Consider the following 14,008-nt stretch of genomic DNA (forward strand, 5'->3'; position numbering starts at 1 on the left):
TCCGGTCCCAACCGACCATGTCCGAAACATCCACCATGTACGTTCTGTTTCCAATTCTCAACCTTGGCATCTGTGTTAACATGAGGCGTCACAGACTGCCCAAGAAGGGCAAGAAGGCGTGCACCGAGTGTCGCCAGCAAAAGGTTCGCGAGCTGCTGCTCATGCTAGCTAACAGATCTAACAATGACACAGGCCAAATGCGATGTCTATGTGAACCATCCATGCTCCCGTTGCCGGAAGATGCAGGCAGAATGTGTCATCTCCGACCCTTTCAAGCGGGAACACAAGCGCAAGTATGTCTCGCCCGGAGGAAAAGTGATTTTCTCTCATGCTAATCATACCCCACGGGCAGGCGTCTCTCGGAGCTGGAAAAGGAATCCGAGGAGCTGCGCCGGAAACTGAGGGCCTCGCAGTCCGCCGAGTCGCCCAATCCCTCACCAATTGCCCTGCTGACGGCGGCGGCGGAGATGGGCGTGCGCGAGGGGCCGTCTGCCGGTGGTGGTGACCTGCACATTCCGGTGTCCCAGGTTGCCGCCGCTCCTGTGTACCCGCTCACCACCTCCGGTCCGGCACCGGGTTGGACAGAAGGAAACACGACCGATATCACAAAGTCCCGATCAGTGAACGGCAATTGGGTGACCGGGGAGGAAATTGATGATTTGTTCCGGCTGTAGGCATCCCCTGCTGTGTCTCGAGAGGTTCGCGACTGACACGAAAGTCTAGGTTCTTTTGTCATTATGCACATTTCATCCCCATCCTCGACCCCGAGACTCGCCCAAATACATATTACGCCCAGTCACCGTTCCTCTTCTGGGCTGTCATTGGGGTGTCATGCAGGAACTACTCTCGCAATCCCACTCTGCTGATGGCGCTGGCGCAAAGCATCACAGAGATGGCCTTTCTCTCTGGCGTATCTCTATCGCCACCGTGGCACACGATCCAGGGACTGTTGCTGTTGCTAACATGGCCTCTTCCCAAGGGTCACCGTCCCGACGTGACGTTTGCTCTCAGCGGGCTGTTGCTCCACATCGCCATGCAGAATGGACTGCATATCCCCATGTCGAGCCATGAGTTTTCCCGCGTGAAAATATCCGCCGCGCCCTCGGAAACTGATATGGTCCGGCGTGCGGAGCTGTGGGCTCATTGTGTTGTTGTGTACCAACGGTATGTCCATAATTGGTCGATTTGCAAAATCATTTGCTAACACTCGAGCAGCGCCTGTGTGATCAAAGGACAATCGCCACGACTTTTGGTCAACCTCGCACAGGATCCCGCACAGCGGCAGCTTCTGTTCGACAAGGTTGCTTCACCGCTGGTGTTGAAGCTTCGCTGCCAGGAGCTCATGGCGCGATGCAGCCAGGCTGTTCAGGAGAATGGAGTGCGCACCATGTCGGTGGACCAGGAGCGCGCACTGGATATTTTGCTGCGTACTTATGAAAGCCAGGTTGATGAACTAGAACTACAGGCCGTGACTGGTATGTCTCTCTTGTCCTTCCCTTCCATTTTTGCTGAATACTCACCCTCAATGTAGACGACGAGCGGTATCATGCCGTCCTGTGCCGGATGGTAATCCAGATTTTCCATTTCTTTAAAACCCAGACGCTCCTATCCAGTGGCTGTTTCCCCCGGCTCCTGGCCACAGCATGCCACATGATCGATTTGATCCAGAGCATCACCAGCCGGCTGAACTCACCTTCGATAGCACCCGTCCAACTCGGATTCGGGCTCCTCCTCTCGTCTGTTGCATTACTGCGGATCCTCAAAAGCAGCACATGCCAGGTTCTGGACACTGGACGGGCCCGAACATCATTTTTCACCGCGATCAACTTAGCCAAGCAGATGTCTGTCGAGCACACCGACATGGCCGCCAAGACCGTCACGATCCTCAACGCCCTATGGAACAGCAGCAAAGCCTTCCGCAAAGCTGACGGCTCCGAGTATCCAGGTCTGCGGATCCGCAGTCGACTAGCCATCAGCGCCGTCGTGGACGCCGTCTGGTGGTTCCGAGACGAGTTCGATCCCCATTCACGGTCTGTGGTCTTGGCCCACGCCGAGCCGGGTGATGGTACTGTTCTTCCCCGTGCGCGGAGTGGCACAGGCACTAATGAAGCAGAGAGCATAGGCGTGGACCCGAATCGGGACGCATCGTCCAGTGCCCTTCCGTCCGCTGGGGCGTCGACAGACCGGCAGGAGTCGTTCTTGTTAGATGAGAACTTCCTCGCCGACTTTGAATGGGCGCTCGGAGACGATGCTTTGTTTTCCATGGATCTGGTTTCGACGTGGCCGTCTACCACAAACCTGCTGTGATGATGTGCCCGGCATCATTGCAGATTATGATTTTACGATATTAGATATAAATTTGCGTTTGGATCGCGCGACATTAGCACTACCCTATTTGCCGAGCAGAATCAAAGACACCCATCTTGATTGACACTTTCGATCGAACTCCTAGATAGGTCGGTCAATCTCGGGGTGTCTCTTGGACATCCCTACTAGTTCACATCTTAAGTAACGTTTAGTCGCGTCTTGTCTGATTTCACACCAATGGATATTGACGCGTCCTCACGACTTGACCACCCTAACTCGGGCTGGTAGGTCAGGTCGCCAGCTAACCAAGAAAGCGTATGCTCGATGGCGATGCAGCTAGCAGTAGTTTGAACCTACTTTATTATTCCTTGTTGGCGCTCCAGATTAAAATTGGCAATTTCCCGATGGCAGCCGTCGACACGGTTTCCCTCCAAGAATGCGCAGGATTCATAAGACCAGGCGATCATATTCTCAATGCCGACCATGGTTCTGTGAAGGGATCGGCAAGAGTTCTTCGGTGAAATAGAAAAGAGTCGCGAGACTATGAACCTGATTCGCTACAGACCCATGTATGAAGCATAAACACCTTCCTAATACTCTTTTTTCGGCCGAAGGTAAATCACCTTTAGCAGCAGAGAGGAATCACGGGGACGGTCTTGGACGGCGGACCAACTGGCAGGACTAACCGCCTGAGGAAGCGCCATCGGCACTGGGAAACCCGCACTAGGGCTAGCCGGCCCCACGTTGCCCCCGGATGGAGCAAAAGCTATACCGCTAGCGGTGCTCGCTGAGCTCTAATCCCGGCACGACTGGGCCTTCCCGCCAGCCTAGTGGAGCGGGCGTTATCAATGGCACCGGGAATGGTGCACGAGCCAGGGGCTAGTGACATGATAAGGGCATTGGCACCCCAATTCGGGAGGTTGAAGCTTGAGCCATGCAAGTAAACGTAACCTCAGGAACGCCACCCCACAGTAGTAGTCGTTATCGCGCCTGTGCGACCTGTGCTGGATAGTTGGCGAGGCAGACGCCAGACATGCCTGCCGCTGATTGGGGCTGCCCTGAACCACCGGCCAGTTTACTCTCCCCCCTCAGGTCAATCAATACACCAACTCGTTAATCTTCCATAAATAAGAATCCCTTCCGTTCTCTCTCTCCTTTCTTTCACCCCTCCTCCCCGATGCTTCGCATCTTTCTCTCTTTTCTTTATTTCTCATTCTCACTTCGCCATCAGATTCATTGACCATGGAGAAGAACGAGCCTGAGATCGCCGTTACCACCGGTGCCACGGTGGACGAGAAGGCCGTCCCCGATGATGCGCTCACACAGCTGCGCAACCTAAAGCAGCATCATCACTGGGACCCCAATCTGCCAGACGATGTGCTCGAGGAGGTCGATGAGGCCCTGAACACTACGGACAAGGGTGCCCAGATTGAAATTGCACGCGAGCTGCTCGATAACTCTCCCTACGTCGAAGTGCGCGCTGCCGTGCCCAATGTTGATGAAGGTGGCTCCGCGAATACACTGCGCGCGTGGGTCATTGGCCTGGTCTTCGCGACCATCGGCTCTGCCCTAAACATGCTCTTCTCCATGCGCCAGCCCTATATTGTCATCCCCTCCTACATCGCCCAAGTGTGCGCCTACCCCGTTGGCAGGGCCTGGGAGAAGGTCATGCCGAACAAGACCTTCCGCTTCTTTGGGCGTGAGATCCTCTTGAACCCTGGACCTTTCAACAAGAAGGAGCATGCAATCATTGTCATCATGGCCAATGCCACCTTTGGTGGGGGTGCCGCCTACGCGACCGATGTCTTGCTGGCCCAGCGTGCTTTCTACAACCAGCGCTATGGCTGGCCCTTTGAGATCTTCATGTGCATGTCGACGCAGATGCTCGGGTTCGGGATGGCTGGCTTCTTTTCACGCTGGTTGGTCACCCCTGCTGCCATGATCTGGCCGTCCACCTTGATCAACACGTCACTCTTCACTGCTCTGCACGACCACTCCCGTCCCGATCCTCGCAAGGTCTCTGGATGGAAGATTGGCAAGTACCGCCTGTTCCTCTACACCATGATCGCCGCGTTCTGCTGGTACTGGTTCCCGGGATACATCGCCCCGTTCCTGAGCGTCTTCGCTTGGATTACCTGGATCAAGCCGCAAAATGTCGTGATCAACCAGTTGTTCGGTGGCTGGACTGGCCTCTCACTCATTCCTATGACTTTCGACTGGACTCAGATCTCAGGTTTCAACTTCAGCCCGCTGATTGCCCCGTGGTATGCCATCGCCAACACCCTGTTGGGCATGGTCCTCTTTTTCTGGATCGTCACTTGCGGCGTTCATTTCTCGGGCAAGTTTTATTCTGCGCATTTGCCGATCAGCGACTCCAACAGCTACGACAATATGGGCCAAGTCTACAATGTCACCAGGATTCTCACTCCTGAGTACACCTTCGACGCCACCAAGTACCAGAACTACTCTCCACTGTTCCTCTCGACCACCTTCATGCTCAACTACGGCCTCTCGTTTGCTAGCATGACCGCGGTCCTCGTCCACACCGCAATCTTCCATGGACCTGACATCTGGGCTCGGTTCCGGAACTTCGGCAAGGAGACCGAAGACGTCCATGGCCGGCTGATGGCCAAGTACAAGACTGTTCCGATCTGGTGGTACCTCGTGGTGTTCTTGCTCATGGCGGCGATGGCTTTGGGGGTCTCGCTCGGCTACCCAACTCATCTGAGCTGGTGGGCCTTCATCATTGCCCTGCTGATCTCCGCAGTGTTCTTCATTCCTCTGGGAATTGTCAAGGCATCCACCAACATCGACCTGGGCCTGAACGTCATCACTGAGTTCATTGTCGGCTACATGCAGCCAGGCCGCCCCATGGCCATGATGCTGTTCAAGACATACGGCTACATCACCATGTACCAGGGGATGTACTTTACACAGGATCTCAAGCTGGGTAAGTAACATACCATACCGAGTCTCTTGTTTTTGTTTCCATGCTAACCTTGGAAATAGGACACTATATGAAAGTTCCGCCGCGCCTCACTTGGACGGCACAGATGGTTGCCGGTGTCTGGTCTTCGCTCGTGCAGATCGCCACCATGAATTGGGCCCTAGGCGTCATCAATGGCGTGTGTTCCCAAGACCAGCCCAACCACTACAGCTGCCCGAACGGACGCGTGTTTTTCAACGCCTCGATCATCTGGGGCGTCATCGGCCCCAAGCGCATGTTCTCCATCCACCAGCTCTACTCGCCACTTTTGATCTTCTTTGTGGTGGGCGCCATTTTGCCGGTGATGGTGTACTTCCTCGCTCGCGCTTTCCCTAGGAGCCCCATCCGCTACATTAACGCGCCCATTCTCTTCGGTGGAGCCGGCCTCATTCCGCCCGCCACGCCTCTGAACTATCTCAGCTGGGGCATTGTCGGTTTCGTATTCAACAAATACATCCGTGGTCGTTTCCGTGGCTGGTGGATGCACTATAATTACGTCTTTTCTGCGGGACTCGATGTCGGCCTCGTCCTCTCGACCATCCTTATCTTTCTGACCCTGAGTCTCACCAACACTAGCTTCCCTAGCTGGTGGGGCACCAACATTGCTGCTGAGACGGCCGATGTCATGGATACAGCTATCCAGGTTAAGGGCGTGAAGTTCGGTCCCGAGCACTGGTAGTTTGGATGGTACATTGTGTGTGCCCTCGGCGGAGGTTTGGGTGCTTTTTTTTTCAGTATTGTTTCAATCCGCAAACACAACGACGCAAGGATAGTTATGATGATGACTTAATGAACTTATTTCTTACTTGATTCTTTCCCTTCCTGCTGCGTAGAGTAGGTCTAGTTGGACTAAGTACTCTCCGCAGTCCAGGTCGCGGACCTTATGCCAGATGAACGAGAATAAAACAAGAACAAAACAATTGTTACGGAAAGACTAGCAGCAGCAGCGGATTGTAACTCGTGGCATTACCGAGAAAAATTGGGGAGTATCTCTTAGCAAGGCACATCCCTGCTTGTATAGTCAGTCCATGCGACACCAGGACAGGAGGAACGTCCTCAGTCCTATCACCAGGGCACATGGCTGTCCCTTACAGTAGGTGTAGGATTTTCTCTGATGTATAAATAACCTTGCTAAGGAGAAGAAGGGTGTTCGTTTCTGATTGGGGGATACACTTATCCTTCGACTTGTACATTCTGCTATTTTGTCTTCTTCCCTCTACATTGCATACTGGGTACTCCTTCATACCTAACTTACAGTTCCAGCAGCACCCTTGGAAGCTATTGCTCGTTAACAATACAACACTCTGATGACTGATACAGCGAGAAGTCTACGCCCGCATCTATTATATAGCAAAAGACGTTTTTATAAGCGTGGCATCATAACATATATACAAGCTCAAGTCAAATTGCATCCGTAATGCACAAACATCACTCATCAATAAATGCCATCTGGATCAATGAATGTCTCGAGCCAAGCCATCACTCCACAGATCCAAGTTATAGCAATAGAAAAGGCCAAAAATAAGCCCTGATTCCAAAGCGTTCCTCCCTAGGTCCCAACCAACTCCAGCAGAATCTCATTCCCTCTGCACATAGCAACCAGACACACACACATAACCTACGCCGGGGTACGGCGGCGCATACCAACCATCAGACCGAGTGGTTTGCGCAGGAATCCCTCACGAGTCTGCATGGGACCCTCCTGCTCCATGCGGAATTCAAAGAGCCGGAAAACCGTAGCGCCCATGACGAGCAGCTCCATCTCGGCGACGTTGCGGCCGACGCAGGCACGCGGGCCGTGGCTGAATGGGATGAAGGCCGCCTTCTGGCGAGCGGTCAGGCGCTCTGGATCCCAGCGCTCAGGGACAAACTCCTCCGCGTCTGCACCCCAGATCTCTTTGGAGCGGTGGATCGTGTAACTAGGTACGGAGAGAACGTCGCCGGGTCCGAACGTGTGGCCTGCGATCTCGATGGGACTGGCGCCCTCGGGGATCTCGCGCGGAAGACCCATTGCCGAGGTGCTGTGGATACGCATCGTTTCCCAGATGATCCATTGCAGGCTATGGTGGTTAGTTTTGAAGACCCACACAGAGGTAGACTGTAAGTAACTTACTAGGGGATATCCTTAACCATGGCGTGGGTGGGAACCTCGATGTCCTTAGGCAGGGCGTCATCTAGGACCTTCTGCAGCTTGGGGATCACGCCAGGGGTGCGCATGCACCAGTACAGGATCGCACAGGCGGTGTTGGAGGTAGTATCGGAACCAGCAATCAGCTGGGTCAAGGCCTCGGCGGTGAGTTCCTCGCGGCCGAGCGTGTTGCCGTTTCCGTCCTTGCCTTCCATGAGGCGGGCGAGAAGGTCGACACGGGTGTTGTTGGCCATGACCTCAGGCTTGAGGCGCTCGTTGACACGGGCGATAGCGATACCAGCCAGATTCTCAACGGCCTCAATACCCTGGGTGAAGAAGCGGTCGGGGATCCACTTAGCCCAGGGCTTCAAGGCGGGCAGGCAGCCGAGCGTAGCGGAGACCTCGCCACGACGGTTCAGCACTTCGACGGCGGCAACATACTTGGGCGGGTCGGTGGGAGTCTTGCGCATCTCAGCAATATCCTTGCCCTTTTCAAGCATGCCGAACGGAGCACCGAAGGCTAGATCACCGATGATGTCAAAGGCCAGGTAGTTGAACCAGTTAAGGGCATCAAGACTAGCATATCCCGTCTTAGGGTTCGCTTGTAGATCAGAGAGCTTGTTCCACTGCTTGACAAACATCTCAATGTTGTGGTGGATGTACTGCTCGAACTGGCCGATGGACTTAGCACTAAACGTATGAGAGACAGTCTTGCGCTTGCGCGTATGCTCCGCACGATCCCGGGTATTGAACAGACCCCGGCGGATAGAAACAAAAGCATCATAGAAGTCACTGGGAACGGGTGTTAGCCTTGTAGAATTTCTTTATTTTTTTTTATTTTTTTTTCCAAATAGTATGAGAGACGTACGCTTTCAAGAATCCATTACCGTGTCCGTAAATAGTCTGGATGGCGGCATCGTCGGCAATGGAAATGTGTTTGGGTGCAAGGCGCACCAGCGTACCGTACTTCTTATGGGCTTGATCGACCGACAAATAGCGCTTGCCCTGTCGGGCCTGGGCCAGCAGCCAAAGGTTGGTGAAGGCCGCCAGACCGGGCGCGGGGATATCGTGCAGCCGCCAGCGCTGCAGATAGGGCACCAAATAGTACGCGACTAGCAGGCCCAGGGCAATGTAGGGGGTGTTCTCCAGAGTGACCAGCATCGTGGGTACGGGGAACTATACTAGCAGCCAATAATAGACAGGGAAGGTCGATCACGGCCGCCACACAGTTTGAAATGCAATGACTAAACTGGGTGTGGCTGTTCAATGATAATCAAAGGAAGGGTGGTACCGAATTCGAGGATATTTGTCTGAGGTTGTCCAGCACTGCTGAGCAATGGCAGCTGGCCGTGATATTTATAACAGAGCGGCGGTAAAAGCTTGCCCGAGGTCTCCGTCAGCAACGGATGAGCAACTCGGCATCCCCAGACGCTGCAGGGTCACGGGCTTCCCCGCCATCCTAATGCGCGACACTTGATTTGCCGGGGGATCGAGGCTGGGTCATGTGACCGCGGGTGCGACAGCTCGGGTCCCGCAGTCGGTAGATGGCGAACTGGGTTGGTAGGCACCCGAAGTTGGAGGGGATCTTTCGGTCGGTAGTACGGGGCAATGAACTATACACGCTGGCAGATGATCTCCCTGGACATGGAACGCCTGTTTAGGCGCCCTGCTCTTTTGACTCAGATATATACAAGGCAGAATGGTTTCAGCCCTGTGTGAACCAACTCTCGGGGCCGAGTCACAGTAATGAACTATCCGGTTCGGGCCCGAACCATCATTCGTTTGTTCTATATAAACAGTGCGCCACCAACAGTCTCATGTCTCTCAACCCACTCATCAATTCACTCCAAGAAATCAAATTACTACAATGCAATCAACCAGCCAGCCCGTCATTGTGGTCGGCGCCAGCCTCGTCGGTCTGTCCGCAGCCCTATGCTTGGCCTCCCACCAAGTACCGACCATCGTCCTCGAAAAGCACGCCAGCATGTCCGAGCACCCTCGTGCCATTGGCTTTACCACCCGAACTCTGGAGATTTACAGATCCCTCGGCATTGAAAACAGCGACCCGGCACCGGAGGATTTTGTCCTGGAGCGCGTCTCCGTCGAGAGCGTAACCGGCAAATGGCTCGACAGCTCATCTTGGTCCGACACAGACACAAAGCCAAAAGAAAGCAAAAAGAAGAGACGAAGCCTTTGGCTCTCCCGAAGAAGGAATACTCCGCGGAGCGCGGGTCGGCCATGCCTCAAGATAAATTGGAACCAAGACTGGAAGCATTGGCGCGCGAGCGTGGCGCGGATATCCGTCGCGGGCACCGAGTATTGAATGTTGAGCAAGACGAAGGCGGTGTCCTTGTTACTGTAAAAGATTCGCAAGATCTCCAGCATCAAATCCGGGGATCCTACCTGATTGCAGCGGATGGGAACCGCAGCACCGTCCGCGAACTACTCCAGATCCCACGCCACGGCCGCGGGTTCATGCAAACCGTCCGCAGCGTTCTCTTCCACGCCCCACTCGAGCAATGGACAAAGGGAATTGTACAATTCAATATCGAACAGCCCGACCTCTCGGCTTTCCTCGTGTCTTACAACGACGGCCGATGGGCATTGATGTTCCGGGATGACATTGAGCGCGACGATGAGACGTACAAAGCCGCAATCTACCAAGCCGTCGGTAGGGAGGACTTCCCCATCGAGCTCATCACAACTGGCCGCTGGGAACTGACTGCCCTCGTGGCAGACACGTTCCGGTCTGGCCGGGTCTTTCTCGCCGGCGATGCAGCGCACACGTTGCCGCCCAATCGCGGCGGATACGGTGCAAACACTGGCATCCACGACGCACACAATTTAGCATGGAAGCTTGCTGCTGTCTTGTCTGGTAAATCTTCGGCAGAGCTCTTGGACACCTACGATACCGAGCGACGGCCCGTGGCTCTTCTGCGACATGATCAGATCTTTGTGCGGGCTGATTACAAGGTACATCTGGACACGGCCACGCCGGCCGGAGAGAAAATAGACGACGACGCCATGGAGTTTGGCCAGATCTATTTGTCCAAGGGGATTGTCGGTGCCGATGAGAATTTGCCTCGTGCAATGAAGCCTGATGAGTGGGCCGGTCAGCCAGGCACCCATCTGCCACATTTCTGGGTCTTGAAGGATGGCGAGAAGGTTCCAATCTTGGATGTTGCCAGCCAGGGCTCTTGGACGTTGGTTTCGGAGACCGGTGAGTGGGCCCAGGTTGTCGCTGATGTCAACAAGAGGTCGTCGGCTGCGCTCAAGTCGCTCCAGATCGGGCATGATGTCCAACTGGTTCAACCGGGGGAATTCCAGCAAGCTTTTGGTGTTTCACAATCAGGTGCTGCTCTCATTCGACCTGATGGGTACGTTGCTTGGAGGACGAAGGAGTTGCCATCTTCAGCGGGGGAAATTCTTGATGAGATCTTGTCGAAGGTTACATTCAGGGTCTAAGAACTAGACATTCGGTTTCCTATCTGTCTGTGAGCGTTGATGGCATGTTTTATAGGGATCAACTTATTTTTATATGGTTATATATTTCTTAGTTGGATATTTGGTCAATATAGTCATAATCATTTACCATGAAACCCCGAATTTGCGTTGCAGGATTCAGCATTCACCATCGCTCGCCCGATACCGGGAATAGCCCGCTCTTCTTCTTCTCACCCTCCCACCGTTCCATCCACGCTTTCATCTGTTCTCGGCTTTTCTGATTGCCCACGTTAACCGTCGGGATCACCCGCCCAATGCGCAATGCGCAGCAGAACATGGTCAGCTCGCGGAAGGAGCTATGTTCACTGTATGGAACCCCGAAACAAGCGCTTTCGCGGGTGCTGCCTCGTTGCGGTGTGAGGTCCTGTGCCGTGAACGAGGTTTTCCAGTTCTCAGAGTGCAGCACTGTCGAGACTGGCGGGTTGGTAAGCATGCGTCCTGCCGGCGGGCGATAGTTCCAGCCTGTGGGACGGAAGCCAACGACACGCGAGAAATGCGGTTTCATCGAGTCCAGGTAGTCGGCCAGCGTGTTAGGGTTAATCTCGAACAGCGATTGCATATGCACCTGAGCTTGGCGCGGATCGCTCGTTAGCAAGGACGACAGCTCCGGGTCTTCTAAACAGGCGCAGATCCGTTGCTTCTGCGGAGTGGCGAAGATCTTGGATCCAAGTGCCCGCGCAATGCCTTGACAGATTCGTTCCTTGCCAATGCTGTATGTGCCGATAACTACAAGCAGTCGACCGCCGTTTCCGGAGGATTGATTTTGCGATCGATCCGTTGCCGTTACAGAGCCAAGGAATTTGTTTATCAAACCACCCCCTCCGGTTTTGCCCTGGTCAAGTCCCACTCCGGCTTCGCGATCGAGGCGCACGCAGAGCTCTGCGCACGCGGTGATCACATCATCCTGGCTGGGGAACGCATACTTGGGGTTGAGATAGGTGGTGTCGAGATAACACGTATCAATCCGCTGCTGGCGTGGTTGACCGGTGACGGGATTGACCGGGTTCGGACGTAGGAGTGGGTGCTGTACATGTTCCGGGGATGCACGGAAGTCGCCACAGTGAAGGATTCGCTGGTGCCGTGTGCTTGGGCCGCTGCCAAAGGTCTTTTCGAAAAGAAACAGAGCACTACCGGGACAGTGGTTGGCGGAGATCAGCGTAACTTGGACTCCACCCGTTCCAGGCACTTCCGTAGTTTTTTCAAACTCGAGGTCCACAATCCATCTAGGGTCAACGCGAAGCTGTTGGCGAACAAGATTTGCCGTCGCTCGGCTGCAATAAATGGGACCATGACACCACGACTTGGTCAGTCCAATGTAGTGGTCGCTGTGAAAGTGACTGAGAAAGTAGGCATTGCATCCTTCGACCGCTCCGTAGCGAAAAGCGTCCACGCAGATCGAGAATCCCGAAAGGATCTTGTAAAATGGGCAGGTCCGTTCGTAGGCCTGCTTGCCTCGAGAGGACATTTCGTTCGCCGCGGCCCTCGACCATGCTGTGTCTTCTGCGTTTCCGGTCATCATTTTGGTAAAAGCAGACCGCGCTCCAGGAGCGCTCTGGGCGTACGGGCCGCGCTGTGCTGGTCGAGGAATTGCGGTGCGTTCGGTACGTGTCAATCCCTTAGTAGGGTCCTTTACAGGATCCTCGGGTTTAAGGGCAGTGGTTGTAGGGGCGGGTTTATCATCGAGACAATTGTTCACATGGATCAATATTGCCTAACCTGGAGTTGAGAACACAATTCAAGCACCGAAAGTGAGCAGTGACGTACCGTTTCATCTAGCTTCGGCAAAGTTACCTGGCAAATCGGACAAACCGCCACCTCTTCTCTGGCGCCCTGATCGATACCACTGCAGCTATCTGAGTCTCTGGCCACTCCATCAATTGACGCTTCCTGCTCTTCATCCTCCCATGGTCGTTCTCGAAACTCTTCCCCTACAAATTCGTCCTCTTCAAGATCGTCAAAATCCGCGAATTCATCATTTCCGGCATGGCTCGTATCTTCTCTTACCAGGTTCGGGGACGCGAAGGCAGGCAAGGATTCGGAAGCCGCGGTGTCATTATTCATAGGTACTCGTTCTCCAAATGTCGTATGTCCCAGGGTGGGAGACGTATCTTCAAGGTCCTTGTATGCATCCATGTCCTCCTCACTATCCGACTCGTCAATGAAAGGACCACTCGTCGGCTTTTTGAATGTAGGAGGGTTGGTCGAGTTTGGCCCTTTATCCGATTGTTGTGTATCATTTGCGGCTGCGTCAGGCGAGTTCACTTTCCGGCGTTTGACCGACGAGCCTGTTTCATTGTATCTTTGGTCATCGGCATTAAAAAAGTCATCATCGTCATTGTCGCCCCATATATTTGCCGGGGATCGTGACCGCGCTCTGGCCTCTGTTGTCGGCGCCACTTGGGCGACGGCTCGGCCTTTCTTGTCCTCCAGAAAGAGTTCCCCACCAGCAGTATCCCTGGAGCTATTTGTTCGCTGAATATTCGGAGTGCTCCGACCGCTGCTTGGTGATCGCGATGAAGTTGTTGCAAACTGCGTGATTCGCGCCTGGCGGGAGGTTGCTCCCGGCGGGGTATCTGTCTTCTGGAAAAAGCTGAGGATGCTCGAGTTACGTTTGACCGATGGCTGCCGCGCCGCGGCGGGAGACTTGGACGGTGTGGACGTTTTTTTACTGTATGAGCCCGCCATTTTCCGTGAGAGTAGTGGAAGAGCTTGTGGTCCAAGGCGTCACTCGAGTCGGCACAAGGTTTAATGAAGAGAGTGCGGCCGCATTAGATTTGTCGTCGGAGGGTAATGTCAGCTGGGATCACCGAAAATAAGCAGGTTGGTGGTCATAGTCGTGATATGTACATGGGTGAATGGTTGAGTGAAGGAGGCCGTCGCGCGCGGGAAGAAACTCGACCACGACGCGGAGTCACGTGATACTCGTTCTAAAAAGAGGTACGGAGACAAATGTGAGGGAGATTTGCTGGTTTTTATTGATAGTGCTAAATAAGAACAAGGTATCATGAGTGAGCACAGCATATTCCTGTCATCAAAGTCCTCTCTAAGGAGACCCAGAGGCGGCAGATCCAACGGCGTCGGTC

The 14,008-nt window shown here is 54.2% G+C and overlaps 5 protein-coding genes across 5 annotated transcripts; 3 read left to right on the forward strand and 2 right to left on the reverse strand.

The window, feature by feature from the left end:
* Window positions 1-17: 17 nt before the first annotated feature.
* N7510_001654 (putative C6 transcription factor (Leu3)) lies at window positions 18-2,307 on the forward strand (the record flags this gene model as incomplete). Its single annotated transcript, XM_056973581.1, has 6 exons — window positions 18-143; window positions 193-293; window positions 353-670; window positions 724-1,164; window positions 1,216-1,475; window positions 1,532-2,307. 6 exons carry the CDS (start codon window positions 18-20, stop codon window positions 2,305-2,307), a joined length of 2,022 nt encoding a protein of 673 aa, XP_056838698.1.
* A 1,242-nt stretch (window positions 2,308-3,549) lies between these two features.
* optB (small oligopeptide transporter, OPT family) lies at window positions 3,550-5,972 on the forward strand (the record flags this gene model as incomplete). The annotated part of the gene is made up of 2 exons (XM_056973582.1): window positions 3,550-5,257; window positions 5,317-5,972. The coding sequence occupies 2 exons, from the start codon at window positions 3,550-3,552 to the stop codon at window positions 5,970-5,972; spliced, it is 2,364 nt and encodes a 787-aa protein (XP_056838699.1).
* A 939-nt stretch (window positions 5,973-6,911) lies between these two features.
* N7510_001656 (cytochrome P450) lies at window positions 6,912-8,582 on the reverse strand (the record flags this gene model as incomplete). Its single annotated transcript, XM_056973583.1, has 3 exons — window positions 6,912-7,353; window positions 7,407-8,213; window positions 8,290-8,582. The coding sequence occupies 3 exons, from the start codon at window positions 8,580-8,582 to the stop codon at window positions 6,912-6,914; spliced, it is 1,542 nt and encodes a 513-aa protein (XP_056838700.1).
* A 706-nt stretch (window positions 8,583-9,288) lies between these two features.
* Window positions 9,289-10,886, forward strand: N7510_001657 (uncharacterized protein; the record flags this gene model as incomplete). The annotated part of the gene is made up of 2 exons (XM_056973584.1): window positions 9,289-9,531; window positions 9,594-10,886. 2 exons carry the CDS (start codon window positions 9,289-9,291, stop codon window positions 10,884-10,886), a joined length of 1,536 nt encoding a protein of 511 aa, XP_056838701.1.
* A 163-nt stretch (window positions 10,887-11,049) lies between these two features.
* Window positions 11,050-13,610, reverse strand: N7510_001658 (DNA cross-link repair protein PSO2; the record flags this gene model as incomplete). Its single annotated transcript, XM_056973585.1, has 2 exons — window positions 11,050-12,636; window positions 12,690-13,610. 2 exons carry the CDS (start codon window positions 13,608-13,610, stop codon window positions 11,050-11,052), a joined length of 2,508 nt encoding a protein of 835 aa, XP_056838702.1.
* Window positions 13,611-14,008: the final 398 nt, after the last annotated feature.

Source organism: Penicillium lagena, assembly GCF_028827675.1.
Source record: "Penicillium lagena strain IBT 129212 chromosome Unknown utg000001l_segment0_segment0, whole genome shotgun sequence".
Classification (NCBI taxonomy): Eukaryota; Fungi; Ascomycota; class Eurotiomycetes; order Eurotiales; family Aspergillaceae; genus Penicillium; species Penicillium lagena.